The 26831-nt window shown below is 45.9% G+C and overlaps 1 protein-coding gene across 1 annotated transcript in view; it reads right to left on the bottom strand.

Annotated features, from left to right (window-relative positions):
- The window catches only part of C2CD2 (C2 calcium dependent domain containing 2), a 39545-nt gene extending 20553 nt beyond the window's left edge, over positions 1-18992 (bottom strand). The window contains exons 1-6 of the mRNA XM_059820288.1: positions 18711-18992; positions 16420-16518; positions 6021-6140; positions 5452-5553; positions 1443-1565; positions 1022-1142 (exon numbers count right to left, since the gene is read on the bottom strand). Coding sequence (XP_059676271.1) covers positions 1022-1142; positions 1443-1565; positions 5452-5553; positions 6021-6140; positions 16420-16518; positions 18711-18992 — 847 coding nt within the window. The remainder of the gene's footprint in view (positions 1-1021; positions 1143-1442; positions 1566-5451; positions 5554-6020; positions 6141-16419; positions 16519-18710) is intronic.
- Between the last annotated feature and the right edge of the window lie 7839 nt (positions 18993-26831).

The following is a 26831-nucleotide window of genomic DNA, read 5'->3' as shown; positions in this document are numbered from 1 at the left end:
CCAGCGCAGTTTTATTTATATAGGACATTTCACCGCAAAGAGTTCCAGAACAGCTTTAAAATAAAACAGTTTGCAGAAAGTTTTAGGGGAATCAATTACAGCAGGATGAGCAAAGCAGCATTATGCAAGAGTCTGAAGCAGAAACCTACTACATCTAACTGAAAAAAGGAGTATAGAAAGTAGGATATATTTATCCAAAACTAGTGCCTTGCCCAATATAGCAGCCACAAGCTTCCATTAAAGACTGTTAAGGAATTGTTAGTGACCACAAATAACAGAGCCTCAAATTTGTATTTCCGCTGACAAAATCTGAAATACGCTTGCTCGTGCCTCAATCAGTGATGCAGGCGCGCCTGCACTTGAAGAAGTCTGAATACTTGCTAGACAGGCTTGGTGCTTCTTTCCAAAACCAACACTGCAACTTCACTAGGCAGTGACCTTCTTTTTGGCTTCACTCTCCACTTGCAAGAGGTACTCCCTTCCCTACCCACAGAGGTACTTTATTGAGGGGAAAAAATCCCCGACAAAAACCCCCCACCTTTGAGGAGAGTTTACACAGAGGAGGAGAGTTTTAGATGAATCAGAAAATTGGTCAAAAGTAAAGAAAAGCAGCTGTAAAAATAAGGTAATACTGAACCAAACCAATGTCATTGCTACCAGTTAATGAAGAGTTGGATTTGAGCCCCCCATCTTGGGTACACCCAAAGTGATAACTGTTAGAAATTAAAACTGAACTCCCGAAAATAATCAACCAACTTTATAAATATGTTAATTTCAATTTGTTTTCAAAAATTATGTATTTGTTTACAAGAAGATCAAGATGTTTAAATACTCAAATAAACCAAAATATACAGAGTTTTGTACAAGCATGACTGAGTCTGTTTCTCAGAGTACAGCAATTTCTTACATCTTCTTTTGAGCTACGGTTGTAACCAAGAACTTCCAAATTATTTCATCCGAAAGGAAAAAAACCCAACCCAACCCTGCTTGAAAATGAGCAGCATTGCATGGCCTATATTACCTGCAGCACTGTGATCAGTTAGATTTACTGCGATGTTCCTCACCAGCAGTTTGAGTTCATGAGCCCTTGGAGGTTTAGGCGGACTAGTGCCCTGAGGGAGAAGGCTTATGTTCTGTACATTCTGTGAAAAGCAAGAACAAGAGGGATCACGCATATGCAAATGCCAAATACCTTTAACTTCTGTCACACTGACATAGGGAAGCAGATGTATGATGGGGTATACCATCAACAGATAGCCACACGAGAGTTATGATCACAAAGCCTTCACTGCCAAAGGCTATGTTGTTTTAAAGAATGCATTCCAGTTGTTTCTGATCACCGAATGGTGTTAAAACTTACTCATTTGTGCGTCATGAATATATAATAAAAACACTATGCAGAAGGAGACTTCTCAAAAGATTTAGGTAGGAATAAGACTTACCTGAACCTCCTTTATATCTGTAGGCCTCGTACTCAACACTACAGATGGAGAAACTGAGCTAAAGAGGTTCTTCAAAACATCTCTGAGCGTTTCAGATATTGCACATGTCCCTGCTGTGTGTCCCTAAAAGGAAACAAACAATCACGCTTCTCAAAACTCAGAAGAAAAAAAGTTAAGGCAAAATTAATTTGGTATATCTAAACCACCAAAGCTATCGAACATGAACTTTGTCAGAGACATGGTTTCTGTTGCCAACAACAAAATGGACCAAGAGATCATGTGAATAATTACTTAAATTCCTATATTAAACATTAAACATTAAAGGAAAATTAGAAATATACACTAAAAAAGTCACAAAAGTTCTGAGACTTAGGAAGGCAGAGCTATTAGCCACAAAGCCAGAAGTTTCATTAGCAGTTTATATCTTATGATGGTGTTTTAAAGTTTTTGTACTGCTTTGCACCCCACTGAGAGAGCAGATCAGGTCATCAGATAAGCAGATCGGCACTGTTCCACTGATTTAATGGGAGTTATGCCAGCTTGCAACAGCTGAGAACAAGCTAATCCCGTGCTGCACTGAAAAAAATTTATTATAGCATCTCTTGGAGGTCTTCAACCTTGCTGAAAAGTGCACTGTAAGGACAGATAGTCATGCTGCTCTGGGGGACTGACTCGTACAATTGTCCATTCAGTGTCTCATGGCAATCTGCGCTTAACACCACTGTCTCTGAGGGATCAGAACAGACCACAGATTTTGCTTACACACGTAGCCTCACACGATTAATTGTAAGGTGTATGAAAATGGTGAACCACCCTTGCCCTCCCTGTGCTCCTGGAGAAGCCTGCTTCCCATGTCATGCTGCTCAGAAAGTCTCTTCTGCTCAGTCACCTACAGGGAGTGGATTTTTAAATTAAGCTATCACAGAAAGGGCAGTTTGTGCTCTGAAGGTAGCACAGGAGAAATCTCAGTGAGGTTTCTTTTCTAAAGAAAAGATTGAAGTAGGAGACAAAGATCTGACCTAAACAACAGAGGGCTCATCTTTTCTCACCTGATACCACACCTGAGAGACTTTACTATTACAGAACAAGGCTTTAAAAGAAAGGGAACTGATTTACAGACGCAGATACAGAATAGCTGGAGAATGCAATAATCACACAAAGCAGAAAAAAAGGCACCCTTCTGCATGCTGCTGTCTGACGGCAGCATGCCTACTACCAGCATGCCACAGCCAACAAACCAGGCCCTGCTGCAAAGACAAGGCACACTTATGACAAGGACACCAGACTTGCAGCAGCAGGGAGATCAAGTGGGTTCCTGAAGGCCTAACCCTGGTAAATTATCTTGATAACACTGCGGCTGTGCACCATGAGCTTTCAGCGCTACCTGACCCATGCAGCCACGCTGCACAGCGAAGCCTCAAGGCAGTACCAGCTCAAGCCTCAACCAACTTTCCCTCTGCAAATGCAGGAGAGCACAGGCTTTGCTCTGCGACCCTGGACACCCTGCATCACACTCCTCTATTGCAGAGATGTGCCCCTCAGCATAGACTTGTTGGCATGAGAGTAATTTCAAAAGCCTTAGTCCTTTCTTAGGTGTAGAAGAATGATTGTGCAATGACTTCTGCACTCCTAAAGGTATGCTTGCAGCTTGCATGACAGGTCAAACAGATTTGGAGTAACAGCCCCTTCCCAATTACCCAAGCGTTACAGAAACATTTTGGGTGTTTCATAAAAATCCCAGGAATGTTGTGTACAGAAATCCTGTTTCACTGCCTTCTTACCTAAGCGCCCTTTGATGACAGGTCGCTATGGTTAAAAATGTACAACAGCATCGAACAGTCCCACAGAAACCCTGCTTTGTTCACACCGTGCTCCCTCAAACAACTGCCAAGGAAAGAGGCAGTGGCACAGTTCTGCAACTTGCAGATAACACTCTTTTACTTTTAAAAATATTAATGAAGTAAATTAGGCTGTCCAAAGCTTCAGTTTCAGTAATTTCCTTACTTATGTTATTTAAATAAGCAGGTAAATAGTAGCTAGTTTTTACTGTTTTGGAGGTAATTCCCCTCGCCTGCCCTTACCTAAACACTGTTTGATGAAGAACGGTGTCAACTTGTAAAATACCAGCTAACTCTCGCTTTGCCGCCAACCTAATCTGACGTTTGTTATTTAACGGTAACAACAGCAACAATAGTCATTGGACTTCTACTCGCAAGTATTTTCTGATGTTTCCATAGCTATCTGGAAGGCAGGTTGGTTAAGAGCTTCCTTTCAGCCCAACCTCATTTTTAGCCATCCTTATTCAGAAAGTAATGCTCCATCACGACACCCTCTAGAAGGCAAGCCATAGTGGCTTAAAAGCCAACCAAAAAGGCTTAAGAAAACACATTTTACTTTGGGTTTGACATGGGCTGGAGGCGTACAGCCAGCTACCATGGCTAGCTTGAGGCACACAAGCACACAGGGTCACAGTAGCACAACCACATGCAAACCCAAGCCCTGCCAGTCAGCCCGGTTGCCAAATGCAACTCAGGTTCACCCAGCTATTATCAACAGAAAATAGGTTATTATATCCACCTTGTTTGACTGATGACAAAACCACTGTGTAGGTAAACACAAGCCATTAAAGGTATTTATTTGTACACACAATATTGCTTCCGAAAGAGGAAAAAAGACACAAGAGCTGACATTTAAGTTTAGGAGCTGAAGCAATTTCTGAGGTATAGGTTGCTCACAGGTATTAGCCCTTTGTTTATTGCCTCTCCTCCTCCCTAAGCACTAATAGAAACTTTAAAGTGAAAATAAAGCCCTTAACTATTAAGAACTTAACAGGCTCATTTTAAAAACGCAGGCAAAGCACAACAAGTTGCAACTCCTTTGCAACCCTGGACTCAAGCATCTCTCAAAAAGCAGGTTGTGAAGTCCAGTGACTGTACCAGAGTAATCTGCGTCTGTCAGTAAGTATTTAATGACTGTTCAATATGTGGATAATCAGCATGCCACCCCAGCATGTGAAGGTCATTTACACTGCTACGTGTGCACAGTAAAATCTACATTAAAACACACTTCAAAAGACTTGTCTGTCTTTAGTTATGAGGTTCACATTGTTGTGTACAAAACCCATGATAATCAATTATTACGACTCTAGGTCACTCAGTACAGGTCTTTAGAAGCAGCTCTACTATACAATAAACCTATTTTTTAATGAGGCCTTCAGTCGGAAAACCAACTTCACAAAACACAAACAAGTCTTCGCCTACTGTTGTAAGAAAGGCTTAAGTCATCAGGTTTGTGCCAAAAAAAAAAAAAAAAAGAATTTTGAAGGGTCAAAGGCAGAGGAGAGTCTCAGTCATGAAGAAACTCTTTCAGGGGAAGTCCCAATAAAAAAACCCCAATGAATCAGTGTTTATATACTAAGAGAAGGTGCAATTCCAAAAGCTTCAAGATATTTTTAGATCATCCATAATTTCCTTAAATAATTGTATTTTTTCAGAGCTGTTTCTGAACTATTGTTGCCATATTTCAAAACTGATTTAAGGAAGGGGCAACTTTGTAATTACTTTGATGGACATTATAATTGATTTTTTAAATTATTTTAGAAGTGCTCTGAGAGAAGGTATTTAGGAACAGACATTTTTCACACCTTTGAATTTGGATGAAAAATGTTTGCAAAGTATTTGTCTGTCAAATACAGACTTGACTTATTTTTAATGCTTCAGTAATTCTTGAGAAATGCTCTTAGATTTCAGAAATGTAAGGTTTTGATGGATAAGCCATGGCAGATGTCATTGAAGCAGTTCAAGATGGCACTGCTGACAGGTAACTGCTCCATGCTTCTACCAAAGGCAGCCAGCAGAAAGGAATGGGCATTTTTGCTTCAGCTCTTCCAGCCTCACCTGACACCTTAGCTCTAGACACTTCTACTGCTAACCTAAAGCATTACACCAGGTTTTGCGAAGGGTTGGAGACCCATCTACTCTACCATTACAAGTAAAATTCAGTGACTGACCTCCTGCACTGTTGGCTGGATTTCAAAGTTGGTTTCATCGGCGTTAATGAGGAACCACTCAACTCTGACATCTTCTCCTTTGTCTTTCACGTAGAGCTGAAGCTGTGGATAGGAAAAGTTATTGGAGAGTGTTCTGGCATCCTGTAAAGAAATTGTAGGTGAAGCTCCATACTAAGGCTCACCGAAGGAAGAACGATACCAGTTTATGAGTAAGTGACAGTCTAAGAAGGCAGAAGTTACTTAAGCTTTGAGAGTGCATGCTAATCAAAAAAGGGTATTGCTGTTCTATTCATCCGAGTAGCCCACCCAACATGTTATTTATCCACAGTCTCCTGAAGACGCAGCTTAACTTAAAAATTTATCACTTACCCCAGAGGGAAACTGTAATATTATTAAATGTTTTACCAAAGTAAACATGACATGAGCTTGTATGCATTTTGCAAGTAGGAGATTCAGGTCAGCTGCGGCATGAACTCAGCTGCGGCATGAACTCAGCTGCGGCATGAACTCAGCTGCGGCATGAGACATAACAAAAGGAAGAAGAGAGAGAACAACACGTAACACTTTACCTGCAAGTGAAGTGGAGACAGTTTCACGCTGTACGACTGACCTTCTGCAGCCGCAGGCGAAGTATGCGAAACAGTGACAACAAATTTAACAGAATCTCCCACAACATTGCAAGAAACCACCTAAAGAAATAAAAGGGGTGAGACACAGGAAGGGAAAAACAAATTAGTCTTCAGAAGAAGGTTTGGTGAAGGCAAGAAAGGAGCTAATAAAAGGAAGGACTTTAACCTACCGGAATTATGCTAAATTCTGTAGGTGGGAGACTTCTAAGCAATTTCACTAACATCCCTACCTCCTTCTGTACATTCACTTCTAAAAACTGCAGTTAAAGTGTTCGCTTCTGGACATGGAATCTAATACCTGGAAATTCTGGTATTTTCCAAAATTTCTTTTGTATTGTTATCCAATACAAAAGTAACTCCTCACCTGACAAAGACTCCTTTGTGTTTCACATATATAGATATTAAAAGCTCAAAGATCACAATTTTGCATAAGGAAGACAAAAAAAGTTTGTTGTTCTTCCTCTTCGGCTCTGAACTAAGTAGCCTACCATAGGACAGCTGGTTTTACTAAGCAATGTTTGGTTTAGTGGTATCCTACAAACGTGAAACTTTGGCATAACCCTGCTGCTGCAGAAGAGGATTTTGTCCGAGTAATTCCAGTTCCCGGTGGGGTGGAAAGGGACAGAAGTCTTTAATAGTTTATTCAAGTTTTTGGCCAAACCACCTAAAATCTGGTGACGAAGCTAAATGTCTGGGAAAAGTTTGTATGCCACTTGACTGCAACAGACTTTGTTGAGTTCACTCCCTCACTTTTATGAACAGTAATTTAAATTGTTATCACACTGAGTTTACAAACACCGAATGGTTTTTCCTCCCTATCCTCTGCAAGCCAACTGAGGTGCCGGAGCTGCTGTGCAAATTCCCAGAGTGTGCAGAAAGCGCCTGGCGGCACAGTAAAGTCCCAGGTACACAAGTCAGAAATCACTCTTAACACCAGTGAGAGAAGCTTACTTTGCAAACAGCTCTGCTGGTTGAAGACAGCTGCTTGTCACTGTCCCTCTCTGGTTACTGTCCACACAGCTCCACCATTGGAAAGGATAGCTAAGCTCTCCTTAGATTGACTCAGGCGAAGTTAAACAGGTTAATGCAATACACAGACAAATAATTCGCTGCAAGATTTGTTTGACGGAAACTCTGCATACATGCTATTAAATTATGTTTGCGCACTTACTGCTTCACTTATGGGCACTGGAACGGAAGCTGAAGGCTTTAAAATGAATCATGTACCTTCTGGAAGATCTTATCAGTCTCTCCTTAAATATATTTCATCTCCCTGGGCTCTATAGCATACATTTTCAGAAGGACCAGAGCATTATCAAGGGCTTCAGAGCACATCCATTAAGGTAGAGACTTAATTACAAAGGAGCAGGGGGAGGGGGTGGACATGACAAATAAAAATCCCAACCACACCCAAAAGCAACAAGATTTGCCTTTTCAGGTTTGTCTTCTGCAAATTACAGTTTAAAAATGGACAAATCAGTTTCCCTCACCTCTCCCCTTCCCCAAAGTCTAAATTCCTTCAGAAGTGATTTCTGACCCTTAATCGCACATAATCAACATGAACACCCACTATTATGATATAACATAAAGGATTTTTAAGCATTTTTAATATCTAACAAGACCAAAGAGCCTAATTGCTTATTTTACTTGTAGTTGAGTTGAAACACAGAATCACTCTTTTCATTCACAAGGATGGATTGGCATGGTGACTCTTTAAAGACTTCGAAAATGAATAGGTTCTTCCCTCTTTTTCGATGGCAGAGGAGGCAAAAGGACAGGTCTGATGCAAAAGCTGCTGACACTTGCAGGTCTTAAGTGCAGTGGTTTATCATCCATGCACATTTCATCCACATATGCATAGGAAATTCAGTGCATTCAGAACAAGTTGGACTTGCTGCAAATGTGATGCAGAGCCATTTGTCTGGAATTTCTGGATGTCTAAGAGCCAAGGTTGCTAGGTTAGCAGTTGATTACTGCTTAAAAAAAAACAGTGTGGCAGGAGAGTTGGTAGATTAGTCCATGTGACACTTCTTTCTTAGTCACGTTTACTTCTAAGCAAAGGATGGAAACAGACACTGCAGGTGGTGGAACTTTCACTCTTCCTTCTACACCTTGTCAAGAGATGCTAAATCCATTTTTTTTTTTTACATTTGTACCGTTAGTTTAGGAGCCCAAACCAGTAGGGTTTAGGCTTTTAGTCTCCTTGATTAATTTATTCTCTGCTAAAGACATCTACCAAGTCCTACTCCTCCGCTCCCCTCATTTTTAATAAAGTAACTGTAGTCTTCAGGTACAGAGGTCTGTTAATTTTTAACACAATCAGAAAAAAGAGTGGTTCCACATTTGTTAATGGACAATAATACGTCATTATATCAGGTGAATCCCTTTGTTCTGGGAGCAGGACGGATTATGGAGTCACAATACTGAGAGAAGTGGAATTCTGGGCTAGAATTTGAAGAGAAAGCGATTCTGTTTTCATCTAAGATGCTGCCACAAGTGGTGAGAAGTTGATTAAAGAGACCGCAACTGCTGCTTCCCTTTTTAAGTGACATTCCTTTAGAAGTGTAGCAGATGATTTTGATAGACCAGAGCAGAAATATGTAGGCCATTCTCCCCAGAATGGTCAGATGAAGGAAAATACTGAAGCTTCCTGTGCTACACCCCCCGCTTCCTCCTTGCCCCATCCAATCTGCTTCCTCAAATTCATTTTCTTTGCACAGATGAAGAGCAGGAGAAGGGAGGATCAGGCAAAGCACCCCTTTCTGGTCGACAGGTGAAAGAAAGAGGAAGGACAGATGTTCAGAAGAAAACAGTACCACCTGGATTGATAGGAAGGGAGTTGCTCTTCAACTTCACTTATCTTCCTCATCTCTCTCTCTCCCACCCCTCCTTACCAGGGACATCCCCAGTCATCAACACTTTGTGTTTTAGAGTCTAGAAAACCTGTCATTTTTGTAACAAACTGCTCTTTAAAAATTAAGCCCTTGCACCATCGCACAGCAGCTGTGGCCAGCTAATTCTGGACGCCCAGAGGGGTCACCCCCCAGCTTTCTTTTGTTATCTTACATCTGGACAAGCAAGATCTCCCAAATTAGCAGAAACGAGGTGAGGTGAAGTAGCAGCACAAAGAAACCAGGACTCTTCTACCAGCAGGACCAAGGTATTTTCTCCCTCCAGCACCTCTGTAGCTCTAGCCTCCCCTGGCACAAACACCCAGTCACCAGCCAAGGTCTCTCCATGCACTTTGGGGATCTCCCATGGAAAGGGTTCCCAGCCCTTCCTCGGGTGCCTGCACTGGCGAGGATGTGCCCCTGCTCCTCCTCAGCCCTCTGCCATCCCTCCCCACTCTCAGCTGACTCCTGGCACCTGATCACCCCCATGCCAGGGTTATTCTTGCTATCTCCTCAACACCGTCCAGCCTTCCCCCTCGCCTGCCTCCATCCCTGACTGCACTAACCCACGATGTGGGTGAGCTGCTGTGGCAAAACTCCTTGACCTGGCTGGGCTCTGTTCCCCATCTGCCTGACACTGGCACCCAGCTCCAACGAGCTGCAGATGCTGTAACGCACCTTGCTTATATATATCTAAAATTGTTAGTACAATTATCCTAAAAAAATTCTCTTTCAGATAAACATCTGCAGGAATGAAGGAGACTGAAAAAGCACTACAGTTGGAGTGAGACAAATATTTTTCTGAGAAACTCAAGTGTCCAAACTTGTGCACCCACAGCTATTAAAGCCCTTCCCCCTGCTTTGCCCACCCCTTCTATATCTTGACTTTTTCTCTTTGCGGTTCCTCTGGACAGAGCTGCAAAATTTCAGTTGCTTTCCTTCCTGAAGTAGCAGCAGAAGCTGCTTCATCTCAAGGAGCACCATAGTGCCTCTGCTCCTCACATGTGGTGTCCTCTTGCCTTGAGGTTTCAGTTTTGGCCCTGGCACCCCGCCAATTCATGCATTACACATAGCCTTTGAGTTACTCCTCCCTCCCCTCTCCACGCGCGGCAGCAGGTTCCCTCCCGTGGCCAAGGGAGGGTGAAGGGCCGTGACTTCGGGGGGAAGTTCTGACAGCCCTGCCAGGGAAGGTCGTCTTCACCTTCCCCAGGCCCCGACCACACCACGTGTGTGTGTAAAACCCTCAGCATTACAGGCCTTGATTGCTTTTTTTCTGGAAGGAAATCAGTTTTACTGCACTTGGTATTTATTTCCAGAAAGGGGAGGTTACTTGAGGTTACTCAGTAGTAAGTAATAAAAACCTTCAACATTTTCACAAGAAAATGAGTATACACCATGAGGCAGCCACACAGTGAAAGCTGCCTTGATCTCAACCGTAGGGACCAGTACGCTATTAGATTTAGGATCCCCACAATTCCCCACATTTGTTTTGGAATACTACTGTGAGAAGGAGAAGGCTCCTTTTTTTGGCACAGAAAACTTATCTTGTCAATGGCTGCACAGACAATTTGTGAGCTCAGCTTAAAACCTCACCACAAGAAAATTCTCCAGTCAGGAACTTCTGCCTTTTGATAGTCATAACACTGAGCTGTTCAGAAGAATTACATGATCTTCCTCGGTTACCAGAGCCTATGCACTAACTTCTTGAGGGGTTTTCTTCACCATTTCCTCTTTACCCAAGTAGTTCACCAAGTGACCCAGCCAAACTGAAGGAGGGAAGACAAATGCAATGTCTAACTCAGGCACAGCTAGGGGCCGATTTTTAGAAGCCAGTATCAAAGCAAATTTGCCTGCAAATATAATGAGACAACCCCAGACCAGTTTTCCACAATGATGGTAAACACCAGGGTGAAGGCAGGGTGAGTGATGGAATGAGTGCAGGAGAGAGAGAGTTACCATGTCAGCAACAGAAACAAAGCAGAAACTGATAAAACATGAATTTATACACTCCTTTGAGACCGACAGACATACAAATCCAAAAACGTGGAAAAAAGGGGAGGGGGAATAAAACAAACAACCAGGGAGTACAAGCAGACAGGACAGGAAGAATTTTCAGTCCACCTATCAAGTTAAGTAAATACCAAATGGTGCAAGGACAGGAAGCAGTACTTACATTTAAGGAGGGGGAAAATAAATAAATACCAGAAATAGACTTGCTAGTTTGGCCTCACTAACACGGAAGTCTTTACAAACCATTTGAGAGACAGCATAGCTGAAAACATGGAGACCAACAAAAGACAATAAAACACAGGAGATGTTTGCCAGTTTGTGCTACAGTAGCCTGGAGAGAGATTCAGTTGTGGAAACACAGGCACATCGGGCTGTTGAGTGCTAAGGCTTCCCTGACCCCTGCACCGAGCTGGCAGATGTGGCACAAGCCATAGGAGGCCCTCACACATCTGCAGGAGCAGCTGGAAGACAGGCAGGCTACCTGGCAGTGCCAAAATCAGTATTATCTTCACTGAAGCAAACAAATCCGCACCCTGATGTCTTCCTTCAACAAGACACTCAGTTCTTAAGTAGGTTAGACCCATTATGTTGTCTTCTCTATTTTAGTAGGGTCACCCCACTGATAATTAAGCTTGTACTCCATCATTCCCACGTTAAGGTGAACAGGGATGTGTTTGAAAGGGAGAGGACAGTACAGTGAGCAGGGAGGTGAAAGCTGGAAGCAAGTTACAAAGGAGCCTGTCAGGCACCGACCCTATTGCATAGTTAATGTCCAAAATCATCCAGGGGAAATCTGACAGAAAGCGAGATGCTGAAGAAAGCAAGCTGGGAAGCAGCAATATAAAGGAAGATTAGGACATCACACAGAAAAGCTGAAAAACCTTGAAGACTAGAAGAGAAATGCAATTCAAAATACAGAGCATGTGTGTATGAGGATTAACAAATACCACTCCTACATAGGGCAGCTTATCACTGGGAGAACACCAAAGGAAGAGAGACCTGGATGCATCAAGTCAGTCACAGCATGAAGCAGCCATGGAAGAGGCAGATCGGAAGCCTAAAACGCATCAAGAAAGTACTTTCAGAGACACAGAGAAGCAGTAATCTCCTTGTACGATGAGACCTCACCAGTAGGGCTGCATGTCACTTCAGCCATCAAGTTCAAGAAAATGAATTTAACTGGAGCTGCTGCAGCGAATGGGTGCACAGGAGTGACTTATGAGGCAGGACAACGTTGTGAAAGGAGACCTAAGGAACAACTTATTTAGCCAAGCTAAACAAAGGCTGGAAGGAAATACAATTCCTTCACAATGTATTTACTGACAGCAAGCACCATGGAAGAAAAGCAAATACATTAAGGATAAAGGATTACACTAGTACAGAAACTAAAAAACAAAAAAAAGAAAAAAGCTGCATGGGCCATGATGCCACTTAGGCTTGTAAAAAAACCCCAGTCATTAAAGCAGCAAAGCTCCAGGACAGCTTTTCAAGCAAAACAGGGAGTTAAAAGACAATAGGAGCTGCACATGATGGTCAGGGCAGCTCACCCCACCAAAAATAATCACAAATAAACACACGTACTTAACTAGGAATGATCCCAGTTCGTACTGTAGCGGTGACAACGAGAAACCAGTCTTTCCCGGGGCAGAAAGCAGCCTTTGCTACACAACGTCTCTACCTGCTTCACAGCAAGTGGAACTGGAAGTCCCAACGCCCCAGCGCGGCACGAATGCAGGCTGCCAGCTCGCAGCAGGGTGCCTGCAGATAAAGTGATACCAAGATGAAGCTATGAGAGCCGTGTGGGTGAAATAAGGCCTCTTTGAGCATGCTGCACTGCTCATGGGAAAACAGGACTTCTCACAAGCCTGCGAAACAGTCCGCCTTTCTCTTCAACATTTGCCCCAGCAAGATTCATCACACAAAAATTAACATGAAGCTTTCATATTTGCTGTTGCCTGCTGTGATCTAAGACAGTCATTCCTTGTATAGCAACTTATTATCACTCATTAAAGGAATGGCACTCTGAGGGCATTTTCACCCTTTCTATTTAAGCATGAAGCAGGAAAAGAAGGGAAACTTCTGTTGTAGCCTGTTCATTCTAAACCCTCTGTGCCAAGTCCTCAACAAGAGAATAATCTTTTTTGTTGCCTTTTTTGTTGTTGTTGTTGTGAAGTTCAAAGCCTCTGGAAATAGACTGCAGTAATGGAAAAGTTGGCAGAATTAGCTAAGAATATTCCTAATGTTTACTTTATTAAAACAAAACAACCAACACCACACAATGAAAACAGGCCATTTCATTCTATATATTTAGGCTCTGGCCCAAAACTGGAGTGAAGCTGACGTATAAATAGAGGCGTTGTCAAGAAGCAGCGTGATGTATCCTTCAGCCACAGAGCAGCTCTGTCCCTGTCACAACGGCTTTGGCCAAATTCACAACCAGCAGCTTCCCCAACCATGTCTGCAGCACTGCACTGTGAAGCATACACCAGTTTTACAACTTTCAGCTTCTTCAAGGCAAGGACAGTATATATATACCTAAGGACTGCACGTGTCAGCACGTGTCCCGGTCATAAACAGGGCTGTCAGGAGTAATATAATAATTACAGTCTGGCTGGCAATCCCGTATTGTTTCAGAGCAAGACTGCATGCAAGCCTTCCCAAGCAGGAGGCTCGCTCCCAGCACCAGGCAGGCCCATCACCTGGGTGTGCCCCAAGGCCCAGTGTTCAAGAGGACGGAGGACCACCCACCAGAAAAGACATACCACAGGGCTCTATCAGCATACAGCTGCATTAAAGTATTACACATCCCATGTTTACTGCTATTTTGACCTCTCACCCTCAATCCTCTACTTCCTTTGATGACCACAACCTCCCTGATGCAAGGTCAAATACATAGGTTCAAGCCCTGGCTGCTGAACCAAGGCACCTATATGCTCTTGCCATACAGATCACAAGTAAAGCAGCATGTTGATCCAGTTGCAGGAGAACAGTCTTGTGCCAGCTGATGCCTCAGGCAAGTGGAGAGCTCTGTGGGATGCTACAACATTGATAAACATACAGCATATGGTCACAAACTACATTCAGAGCCAATCACACGAGTAGCGAGTTACACACACGTATCAGAAGTTTGAGTTTGGACAGGTTGCAGAGAGAGATTTCAATTTCATATGCAAAGATTAAGAGTTTGAAGAGCAGTAGAAGGAAGAAAACACCACAAAAAAAGCCCCTTTGGACCCTTGGTGTTACCTGAGGAACATGTAAGAGAGACAATTACCATATGAGAGAACTCCTGAGGTGTTTAGAGAAAGGTATACATTTAAGGAAGGAGGGAAAGTAGCTACCCGAGTGCCGTGCTAAGATTATTACACACAGAAATCCACATACATATTCAGGTTGTACCTTAACTGAAGGAGTAATTCAGAGAAATTTTTCCAGCAGCTGTGCACAAGATTATGGAAATGGGTTTTGAGACAGTTCAGAACAACCCAGTTTACGTAAGCAAACCTGTTTTAATCCAATACATTTTTAAATGTGCTTATATTGGTTTAAGCTGCTGTGAAACCACATTAGATTGCTGGCTGCAGTGTAACAGCTCGATTAACATACTGAAACGGCTCAACCCAAGGTCAGACAAGGACCAGAGACTGCACAAGGGAGGGTGCCGGACTGCAAAGCCACAGGTAGAGGAGAGCAAGAGAATGGCTCTACAGCAGCCAGCAGTTCCCCAGGCTTTGGCTGCTGCGGAGACAGCACTTGCTACCTTCTGCTGCCCAAGTTTAACCACAGCAGGTTAAGATGCCCATGGGGCACTGCAGGTGCTAACTTACCTCGCTGCTATGGCAGTCAGAATCTACATTTAAACAACACAGAAGTTAACTGCGGACTGCAGCAGAGATGTTCCCAGTGGTACAACATGACCTCACAGAAATCCAGGACTGCAGCATCGTGCCTTGGTTCTGGCATGCAGGCAAGACCAAAAGTGGGTTTTAGCCTTGAGATACTGCTCTCATCGTGATCCAGCCACGGCCACAGTACTTTTGGGCACAGAGCTGTCCCTATGCACCCCTGCTGAACTTTGATGCTGGCCAAGGGCAACCAGCAGACCCAAACCTCCTGGCCATCTCCCATGCAAACACATTTGCAGCCCTGCCCACCTTCCAGCAACATTTTAGACCCTGCACTGCAAGACACCTGTTTTTTGTGCTGTTAGTCACTAACTTTTATTTGTAGCAGATCTCCCTCGGTTCCTGGCTTCACACATTACACAGCACACCACTTTTAGACCTAGCAGTCCCCTCTCCTTATAATTTCCCATCGTGGTGTCTTCCAGTGGCATGGAGTAACACTAGTGCCAACTCTACAGCCCTACCAACTCCAGTCTCTCTAGCCCCACTGCTGGGGCAGGGACCACTGGTTGGAGGAGAGGAAAAAAAAAAACCCACACAGAAAAAAGGGAGTAAAAAAAAACAAGAAGAGAGAGAACAAGTGCACAAACAACTTTACATGTTGGCAATCCCCAGCTGCCACCAATCAGGGTGTGCCTATAAGTTGTGTATCAGGCAGATAAGCACACATAGTTTTTAAAGGAATCATAGTATAGCTGCTTAACATCTAAATTAGACAAGCAAACCAAAATAACAAAGCAAAACAAGAAGAAAAGCATTAGGCTAATTTGATGCAGGTGCCTAAAGCTGAGCACCAGTTCAGATGTGAGACGCAGTTAGAGTAACTAGGATGAAAATGCAGAAGCTATCATTGCTAATAAGCATACATGTATTTTTACCCTGTTCTAAGAGCTACATTCTGCCTTATTTTCATTTTATATGCACTAAGCACGGGGAAAACCACTTCCCAGTATGTGGGGTGAGGGTGGGAGAGGAAGGAGGAGACCATTCGCTCCTCACTGAATACAGGATTCAGTAGAATCAAGACTTTGCCCTCAGGACTTTGCAGCTGTTCCACTGATCCTTACCGGGCTCTGACTTATGAACCAAACCTGTAATTAGCCACACAAACAGCAAGCAAGCAGCAGACAAAAGATTTTTTTTCCTGTCCCACAGGAGAAGTGTCCCTTTCCTTCTTCATGAATTCTCCACCCCGTGCTTCAGCAATAGGATGGGAAACCATCATACGTTGGTGGGGGTGGGGAGAGAGTGCTGCTGTATGAATGCATAGAAGGCGTACCTACAAACTTGGCATAACCCTGGTTATTGTTCATTTGGTAGAAGCCCTGCGGCACATTCTGCTCATGACTTGCAAAAGAAGTGAATCAATGTGAAGAGTTTGCACAGGTTCATTAGAAAAGCAGCCTCTTAGCAGCCTCAACAAACTTAGGTCAAGCATACAGAAGTATTGACAAATAAAAACTCCCACTGATGCTTGCAAGAAAATGCTTCCTGCCAGAAAGTACACTGAAACAAAACAAAACTGAAGTTTACCTTCTCTTGAGCTGACTTTACAACACTAACAACTTGTTTAACTGCTAGCTCAAGTGGTTCTGGTTGGTCATCTTCCTCAAATGTAAGCAACTGTGAATCCTAAGAAAGAAGAAAAAAAGAAGCATTGTTAGGTGATGAACCCATTGCTTGAAAATGAGTGACAAAAATGCACTGCCAGTGAAGTTCCTGGAAGAACCAGAGACCGAATTGCAAATGTATGTCAAAACTCGTAGGTATTAATTGCACAACACCTCACTACATAATACAGGGTAGAGCCTGAAAACCTATACTTAGGACATAACTATAGGCCTGATCATAGCTCATCTTTCTCTGTAGCAGAGTATCAAGGTACACAGCACAGCAGAGAGTAAAGCCCATGAGAAGGGACAGAGTTCAGTGAAACCACTCTACCTGAGTAAGGATTGATCAGTGCTGTAGTTTTAAAAGGAGTTTTTGGTTTGGGCTAGTAATACAGCTGCACTAGGTTATGCCAAAACTAAGAAAACTCAAATATCGTCTTGCAGAGGTGAGGAAAGAAGCCTTCCCCTCCCCAATCCTTCCTCATGTGTGACGGCAGGCAGTGATGACAGCTACTCAGTCTTCACATAGACAGCGTATACCTGCTTTGGCAGTGAGGTCATGCTTTCAGAGACATCAGCACTCGCATTCTCCACCTGCCACCCACACCAAGCAGTCAGCGCTGCTTCCCTCATCACCCGAGGCTGTTTTGCACACAGGAATTTCATTAGCAGTGTGCCACTGACATTGTTTTGGGAAGCTGACAGCAGGAGCCACGCCACGCTGCAGTGCCAGGCAGTGAACTCATGGCAAGAGACGGCTCCAGCTGCTCGCCCAGGGAAGGAGGGTGTGTGTGCCCCTGTTAAAGTGGCGTTGGTCTCTGGCCAGGAACGGGAAGCTGCCACTTATTTCTAGTTAGTTTCAGTTCCTAGCACCTGTGCCCAAGCTGTCTGGGCTCTCCTCTTCCACAAGCGCAAAGGAAACCTTCGTTTCTCAGCGCAACCCGTGCTTTCCTGAACCACACCATGCAATTTGAAAGGGCAGACGAAGTATTTTCTTCACTGCCCTAACTTACAGTGATGCCTGGAAAGTGTTAAACTGCTTTCCTTATCTTTCACACACACGTTGCCCCGCTCTTCCTTCTCCCTCAGCCTGCCCCCCAACATGTAAGCAGAAAGCACGGTGGGGCCGCCGGGAAACAAACCCCCTAGACCTAGGGAGAAGGCTGTGCACAAATTCAGAGACCTGGGTACACGCCACTTCCTAGATAGTTTAGCTTCAGCATTTTCCACTGACATGGCAAGGGTTCAGTCCTCAGGACCAAGGAATTAGGTTTCCACGGCCTCACCTAACTGCCTTGCCTCTTAAACCTGAGCATACCATTACAAACCACGGAGTGCATGCCACGCTGCACCCTTTGCTAGAAGGGTAGGATGGGATGAGAAGGGATGCCTCGTTTTGCACATTTCTTACCTGACCTGGGTTAAAAGCAAACCGAGCAAAACCCAAGAAGCCCACACCCCGCAGCTGTCTGGAGGACGCTAGCCCTCAGCCTTACACTGACACGCACAGGGGTTCAGCACGGCCTAAGACGACGCGAAGGAAGGCCAGCCCTGGGAGTTAGTTGCCAAAGGACCGGCCGCAGGCCCCGTGCCGAAGACCAGGACAGGAAGTTTCCATTGTTTCCTCCTCCCAGCGCCCGAACAATGTTATCGGCGGCACAAGCCCCTGCCAGGGGCCGCGGGGGTCATGGTTTTCCTCCCGGTCCTTCCCTGTGCCCACGCGTGTGCCCACTCTGCACCTCTGGCTGGCTCCTTCCTGCTAATTCCTGCCAAGCAGCCACCAAACACATACAAAGGTACATACATACACACACACAAACATACATACACACACACACGTCTATATGCATACACACACGCACGCACACGGAGGGGCAGTAACACACCGGCAGGCGCTGTCAGCAGCATGCTGGCGGCACCCCCATCTATCTTTGCAGCAAGTCCCGGTGTGCCTACAGGCGCTCCTCGCCCCGGACGGGGAGAGCCCCCGGCGGCACCGGAGCACACGCCGCCCTCGCCCGCCCCGCCCCGGCGAGTCGCCCCACGGCGCGGAGGCCCCCGCCCCAGGCCTCCGGCCCCAGCCCGGCGGGCGCGGGGAAGCCGCCGGCGGCGCCGCCCGGAGCCCCCCGGCCGGGCCCTGCGGCGGGGCGGTCCCCGACCCCCAGCCCGCCCGCCTGCCCGCCGTCCCTCACCTGCGTCCCCGGCACTCACCGCCCGCGCCGCCGCCTCGGCGCTGAGCGCCGCCACCCAGGCCCGCCGCCACTGCCGCCGCCAGCTGCCCAGCGACAGCGCCCAGGCCAGCACCGAGCTGCCCTCCTCCAGCAGCTCGTCCCGCCGCGGCGGCGGCAGCGGCGGAGGCGGCGGCCGGCCCCGCCGCAGGGCCAGCAGCGCATACTGCACCAGGTAGACGGCCAGGGTGGCCAGCGCCGCCACGAAGAGGGCGACCAGCGCGCACCAGCGCAGCTCGGCCAGCCCGCCCGCCAGCCACGCCATGGCTGACCATAATGGGAGCCGCGCTACCAGCCCCCACCAAGGCGCGCACGGCGGCGGCGGGGCCCGGCAGCGGCCGCCCGCGCAGAGCCCGAGCCGGCAGCGGCAGCACAGCGCCCGGCCGCCTGCCCGGGGACGCGCCGCGCCTCACCGCCCGCCCACGGCGCAGTCACCGCCCGGCCCGGCCCGGCACGCCCCTGCCGGCGGGGCGGCGAGGGGAGGCCCGGCCCCGGCCCCGGCCCCTGCCCAGGCGCTGCCGGCGTGGGCGGCGGCGGGGCGGCCCGTGGACGCGGCGGGGGACTGGCGCGCTGCCGGCGGGGCCGGGCCGCGCATCGGGCGGCGGCGGCGGGCGCTCGGCCCGCGGCTCCCCCGGCGTCCCGCAGCAGAGCGGGAGAGGGGGCGCCTGGTGCGCCGGGCGGCGGCGGGGGGCGGCTGCGGCGGGAGGGAGTGGGGCTCGGGGCGGGTGTCTGGGGCGCAGGCAGCCGCCGGCGGGTTCCTGTGCGCCGTCAACCGGCGCTCCTCGGAGAAACCATGTGCCGTATCGGGCGGTGCTGTGGGCGGAATGGGACGAGAAGAGCGCGTCCACGGATGGGCGGAAAGGGGGAGTTTCAAGAGGGGCGGTGGGGCAGGAGAGGCGTTCGGAGACCGGGGAAAGACAGAGGTGTCGAGCTAATAATTTTCGGGTTTTTTCATATAACGAAAGGTTTCCCCTTACATCAGTGTTACTTAGTGATGTCGTTTGCACGCTAAGAAACAACTGCAAATGAAAAATCACGTGAACAGACCGTCTCATATTTGCACACAATGGATAAATGTGTCAATGCCTGCCTGTGGGAGAGCAGGAGTCTGTTACAAAACAGGCCTTTTTCCCCCCAAAAGAAAGATTATACAACCTTTGTGTTTCAGAGGCTGAACCTAGTTTATGTCAGAATTACAAAGTCCAGTGGATAAAATTGCCACGCTGCCCCTCAGTAGCAAATGGGTGTTTTGTGAAGCCACCCCTTCATGTAATAGGGTCTGTGACTTGTGGGTCTGTGATCGGCCTTCCCGCTCATCCCTTCACAGTGCTGCGGGAACGGCTAAGGAGATTACAAGGCATTTTATTTTTCCCTCTGCTTCCTATCAAAGGGCAAACACAAGCTTCCCTTTTCCTCCTGGTGCTGCAGCATCTCCTCTGCCGAGGATGTCAAACGCACCGGTAGGAGAGAAAAACATTTCTGTTTCATTGTGACCTGCAGCCTGGAGCGCAAATTCAGAAGAACTAAGTACTTTCTGCAAACCATGCTGAATGACTGTTGTTATCAGTAGGAGGGTTGCAATAAAGGGGAGGAAATTGTCTTTTTGATAGTAAATAAAAGTTTCATAATTATTTATTTCTGTCACATTTATTTTTAGTAAGTTCCTGTTCAGTTTTCAGAGTACTACCTTATCAGCTCTTCGCTATTTGTGTCCTCATTTTTCTTCTGCTTTTCTTTGCCTGCTCTGTTTCTTTCATAGTGGCTTTCTCTACCCATGGCAGCTCCTAGCCTATGAACATGGCTTGTACCTTTTGCCCAATACACGCACTAAAACAACCAGAGATTAAGTCATTGAGGTTGGTAGTGAAATGTCATTGTAAGTTCTTGCTCCACTCGGGCTTAGGCTATTGCCACTGTAGCCTTAAAAGGCAGAAACATCTCTTCCTTGCTGGAAACTGGAATTCCAGACCATCAGAGTGCGTGCCATGGGCCACAGAGAGGAATTACCATGGGTCCCACAGTGCCTGGCTCTGGCGTGGCTCCCTTGGGAGCCACGCGTATGGCAGGTGCCAATGCACAGAACCCATGCAGGCTCACAGACCAGGCAACAAATGCTTCTTTGCTGGACATTTTCAAGCAAATTTATGGCTAGAAGCAGAGGTAAAAAGAAAAGGGAAGTGAGTGCGTTACAGAATCACTGCATGGTTGAGGTTGGAAGGTCTCTGGAGGTCATCTGGTCCAACACCCCTACTCAAAAGCAGGGCCACCCAGAGCTGATTGCCCAGGACCGTGTCCAGATAGACGGCTTTTGAATATCTCCAAGGACTCCACAACTTCTCTGGGCAACTTGTTGCAGTGCTTGGTCACCCTCACAGTGAAAAAGTGGTTTTCCTTATGTTCAGACGGAACCTCCCGTGTTTCAGTCTGTGCCCATTGCCTCTTGTTCTGTCACTTGGGCACCACTGAAAAGAGCCTGGCTCCAACCTCTTTGCACCCTCACTTCAGATATTTATATACACTGATAAAATCCCCTCTGAGCCTTCTCCAGCCTTCCCCCCCAAGTTGCCTCACCCTTTCCTCATAGGAGAGGTGCTCCAGCCCCTTAATCATCTTGGTGGCCTTTCACTAGGCTCTCTCCAGTGGAGACCCAGCACTCCAGGTGTGGCCTCACCATTGCTGAGTAGAGGGGAAGGATCACTTCCTTCAGCCTGCTGGCAACACTCCTCTTAATGCAGTCCAGGTCGCCATTAGCCTTCTTTGCTGTAAGGGCATGTTGTTGGCTCGTGTTCAATTTGCTGTCCACCAGGACCCCCAGGTCCTTTCTGCAAAGCTGCTTTCCAGCTGGGCAGCCCCCAGCATGTACTGGTGCCTGGACCTGTTCCTCCCCGGGTGCAGGACTTTGCACTTCCCTTTGTTGAACCACATGAGGCTCCTGTCAGCCCATTTCTCCAGCCTGTCAAGGTCCCTCTGGATGGCAGCATGACCCTCTGGTGTATCAGCCACTCCTCCTGGTTTTGTGTCATCTGCAGACTTGCAGAGGGTATGCTCTGCCCCACCATCCAGATCATTAATGAAGATGTTGAACAGCATTGAATCCAGTATTGGCCCCTGCTGTACACCACTAGTTACAGGCCTCCAACTAGACTTTGTTCCACTGATCACCACTCTCTGGGTGCAGCTGTTCAGCCAGGTTTCAATCCACCTCCCTGTCTGCACATCCAGCCCACACTTCATCAGCTTCTCTATGAGGACCTTATGGGAGACAGTGTCAAAAGTCTAGGTAGACAATGGCCACTGCTCTCCCCTCGTCTACCAAGCCAGTAGTTTCATCGTAGGAGTTTATCAAGTTGGTGAAGCATGACTTCCCCTTGTTGAATCCATGCTGATTACTCCTCATGACTTTCTTGCTCTTCATGTGTCTGGAAATGGTGTCCAGGATTAGCTGCTCCATAATCTTCCCAGGGATCGAGGTGAGGCTGACCGGCCTGTAGGTCCCAGCGTCCTCTGTCCTGCCTGTCTTGAAGTTAGGAGCGGCACTTGCTTTCCTCCAGTCCTCAGGCACTTCTCCCAACCACCATCATTGTTCAAAGATCATCGAGAGTGACCTTGCAATGACATCTGTCAGCTCCCTCAGCACGTGTGGGTGCATCCCATCAGGGCCCATGGACTTACATATGTCCAGATTGCTTAAGTATTCCCTGACCTGATCCTCTTCCACCAAGGGTATGTCTTGTTTGCTCCAGACTTTCACCTTGGTCTCTGGGGCCTGGGACTCCTGAAGAGCTGTTACATCAACATTTAATACAGTATTTATGAATATGGGGGCTAGGCCTCTGGGAGAAGGAACAGGTTCTTGCCTGAGAAGCAATTTGATCATTTTGTGTTGTAAATACATTGTCCACATTTGCACCTTTAAGCTGCAAACTTGACAGGGCCAGAACATGGTTTTATCTGCTGTAGTTAGTTTACTGCATGGGCATACAAAGAATGGGCTACTCAGAGGTCAACGCACTTGCCTGAGACGCAGGGAAATCCCACGCTCCATTTGCTGACCAGCTGCCTTCTGCCTGCCCGTCTGACTCCAGGCAGGTGATTTAGAGTACACCTACATGACACCAAGGAGCAAGCTGCTGAGATCTCCAGAGATCCACAATGAGAGCCATATTGCTATGTTAGCACAGCACCATACATAGGTTAATTGACCCTACTGAGAGACCAGATTTATTAGCTGGGCACATTCATTTTAAGATCCAAACCAGTACCTTTGCTCAGTATTGCACGGTGCTGTACCAGCTTGTCTGCAGATAGCTCAGGGACTTGAATACAGCACTGCACTGTGGCAGACAAACCTGCCCTTAGCTTGTCCCATGTTCCAGTTCCCCACATACGCCATGTAGATAATTTTCTTCAACTGGCAGGAATTTTGTGAGTCTAATTAGCGAATATGAAATGACAAGAAAGACTTAAAGGTTATACTGAGATATTGAAAACAATTTTCCTTTATAGAATTTTATCAACTATCTTGTTACTAGAAATATTTTACATTTTTACTTTTGAAGTATAGCAAAAATATGTGGCAGCTAATATTTAATTATTCTCTTTTTTTGTGCACCTGTGAACTTGGAATAGCCCTCTCTGAACATTCAGGATCTTACCAATCAAAGTGTCGCTCTGGGGATGCAATTAGTAAAGTAATTAGTTTTTCATAATTCCATGCACTTTGAAGCTGGGAACTGTGATTCTGACTTGCTCCTAGGCTCTGCTATGTGCTGTGTTTCTATTAAGTAACTTCTGTATTTCCAAAATCCCAGCTTTTCTTTTAATTAGCAAGTGTATATCTCTGTCAGTGATGGTTGCAAAGCAGGTTTAAAAAATGCAAAGTGAGTGAGATGATTGATACAGAGTTGATTTTACAAGGGTTTTGGAACAAGAGAGTTATAAATGCATCATTCATTGTGTCCTGTTTTGGTCCTTTGAAGTATGAATTTTGTTAACTGTTTCACCCTGTGTTGCAAAGACAAGAAGAAAACCACAGGCTTGTAGCTTACTCTGACCTAGTCTACGCTAGACTGTTTTGCTGGTAGATCTACCCTAGGCACATGAACAACAAAGAAATATCTCACCCATTAACTAGTGCTGCCAGGCTCATCATACATCTGAGTTTCCAGAGATGCTCTTTTTCACCCCTCAGACAGAATGTGGGCAGAATTTTAGGACCTTGACTATTCATTTGAAATTTCCAGATTTGTTGGAGATGGGTGGTGCTAGATCTGAGACTACCCTGAGTCCCATGGTATAGATATAAGCAAAGGGAGCAGGCTGAGATCATAGTTATTTAATCAATTTAATCTTTAAAGCTGTAAGCAAAACAATAACAAAAAAAAAAAAAAAGCTGCAGGTTCAATCACTGCAATTAAATGAACACTTATACAATTACAATGCACAGAGATAAAATCAGTCCAAACTTTTCCCACTAATTCTCTGCCTCTGAGCCCCACCGTATTTTTTTACACACATGAAAGAAAGAGAAGGTTTGTCAGAGGCCATACATGCAGTCTAACATGAAGTCTGAAACGAGTGTTTTTTGTCCGGATGGTATAAAAGTGTTAAGAGGTGCTTATTTTGGCCAAACTGCACTTTGGCCAGCAGAGCTTTTTCCAGTGTCCCAGGACTCTGTGTGATGCCGCCTTTACCTGTGAGGTGGCTATAACCATGTCTTCATTATGAGATTTTCCTAGCCTAACAGTCAGCCTGAGGTGATACCACTGCACACTTTAAATTGACAGCTCTGCTGGCAGAAGCAGACCTGTTAATCTTCACACCTGAAGTGTGACCCCTTGGCATGTTACTTCCCATGGAAGAGGGGACCATGTCCCCTTTCACATGTAGCATGTCAGCCTCTCTCCCACGCTTACACCTGCTATGCCAGAGGCAGGTAACAGGCATGTCCTTCTACCTGCTGATTGTGGCAAGTTTGCTTAGGTGTTGCAGGGCAAGGAGAGGCACAATGCTAAAGCCAGAAGATTAATTCCTCCATTTGGTCCTGCTCCTACATGTATTCTGCAGTCTGTTTTCTGCAGCCCCTTCCTAGGTGAGATTCAGCACGTGTCACCCATCTTGTCTCACATGACTTGACATACCAGAAACGTTGTCCCCTGCTTTGCAACAGATGTCTGAGAAAGAGAGTGATGGGTGTGCAAAGGGCTGGAACAAGGGCCAGGTGGGATGCCCAGAGAAGCCTTGTCACTAAGCAAGCTTTCATAACTAGCAGGTAGCATGGGGGCAAGGAGGCTAGCACTGGGCTTGGTCTTGATCTGGAATAACTCCCCCCACCTCGTGTCTTCCAGAGAACATCCTCTCCTTAATGAAGGAGTCTTGTTCCATACAAAAAAGGCTCCGAGATGATATCATTAGACCTTCACTTTGACTAATTGCTGTTATTTTTGGTTCTTTTGCAAAATCAGGAGATATCTGATCTATCCAAGCACCAATTTTTATTGAAAAAAAAGTAATATATCCACTATGACCTCATAGTAGAAAAACTTCAATTCACATAAGTCACTTAGTTCTTCTTTGCCCAAATGCCTACATCTCTTAAGTGCTTAAGAAGGCACGCTGCCAGGAGCTGAGTTTTTCATTAGATCAGAAAACTGCTCTTACAGCTTTGTTATTGTGTATGTTATTAACATACAGGCATGGTCCTGAAAAAAAATCTTGAAAAAACAACCACGCCCCATAAATATAAATGTTGACAAATTGGCTAAGTGTCAAAACAAATGGGTCACAATGTTTTATTTTGACCAAACAGACTTTCAAGTTTTGTATTCAGATATAAAGCAAAATGGCAAAGCCATGTTTCAATCCTATTAGAGCAGCCATGGACACAACTTGGTACACCTTGGATACTTGTGCTTTCTTTTGAAGCCATTAATGCACCGAAAATACAGCCTGTCAAGGGAAAAAAAACAACAACATGAGAAAGCACACAAATAATGGCACCATCGTGTCTGTATTCATTGCAGCACATCAGTATTTCACCCATTAATTTTAGAAGTCTCTTATCATTTTGTCATATTATAGCTATTTTGCTTTTCTTTGTAGGATCACACTTTTCCAACTCTCCAATACCTGGTAAATAATCTGTTCCTAAGTGGTCACAACTTTGCAAAAGGAACAAAGGCTAACAACAGACGGTTTGTCTGGAATTGCCGATAGTTTCTTTTACTAGTTGTATCTGGCACTGCAATGGAAGAAGGAAAAATATTTTCGAGAGTATTATTTTTTCTATGATGATGACTCTCCAGAAATATATTTACTAGACTTCAGTAAAATACCGTGAGTTTTTAGAAACTAAAACATGACAGATGAGCTTATTTTCTTTTCTTCTTTATTTTCACCTGCTGGAGCCAGGTACATTCTCTCCACCAGAGAGCGCAAGTATCACCAGAGGTGGTGGTGCTGGGGTGGAGAGATTGCGGTACTCTTCAGCAGTCTTGTGAGCTTCTTTCCTCAAGAACGGCACTCTAGACATGATGGGTGATTCCAGCTACATGAATTTTCGTGCCTATGGGGTAATTTAGGCCCAGAGTTGTGTCCAAATGGTTAAGGCTTCCCATGTCCAAGACAGAGCTGAAGAATCTCCTGACACGTAGATTCTTCTGACACTGGAGATCTCCTGACACTGGAGAGATTCCTGCCTCTCCTTCTGAATCTTGGGCTCCAGCCCAGGAACTGCTGACTTCCCAGGGACATGTGCTTCTCCCATGCAGTACAAACACTCGTATGCTCCTCAGACACATGCTTGAGGACACTAAGACCAACTGGCTTTGGGAATGTCGGGCATCAGAAAGAAGAAAGGACTTGGTAAGTGATAAAGATGATCTTCAAGTTTTAGACTGAGAGCAAAGGCATTTCAAGCAATCTTGTAGGAAATTAATAGCAAGAGTATGAAATAAAATAAAGGCTTGTGAAAAATCTCAGGATCCACACCTTCCTCTAGAATAACAATGAAAATGCTCCAACTCAGCTAGGCGGCTAAGAAAGTCCAAGGGTGTGAACCAGTTTTGTGTCACGTGTCATCCCAGAGCACACCCCCATGGGTACA

The sequence above is a fragment of the Gavia stellata genome, chromosome 1 (assembly GCF_030936135.1).
Source record: "Gavia stellata isolate bGavSte3 chromosome 1, bGavSte3.hap2, whole genome shotgun sequence".
NCBI lineage: Eukaryota > Metazoa > Chordata > Aves > Gaviiformes > Gaviidae > Gavia > Gavia stellata.
The sequence above is the reverse complement of the archived record's forward strand: the minus strand, read 5'-3'. Positions and strand labels throughout refer to the sequence as shown.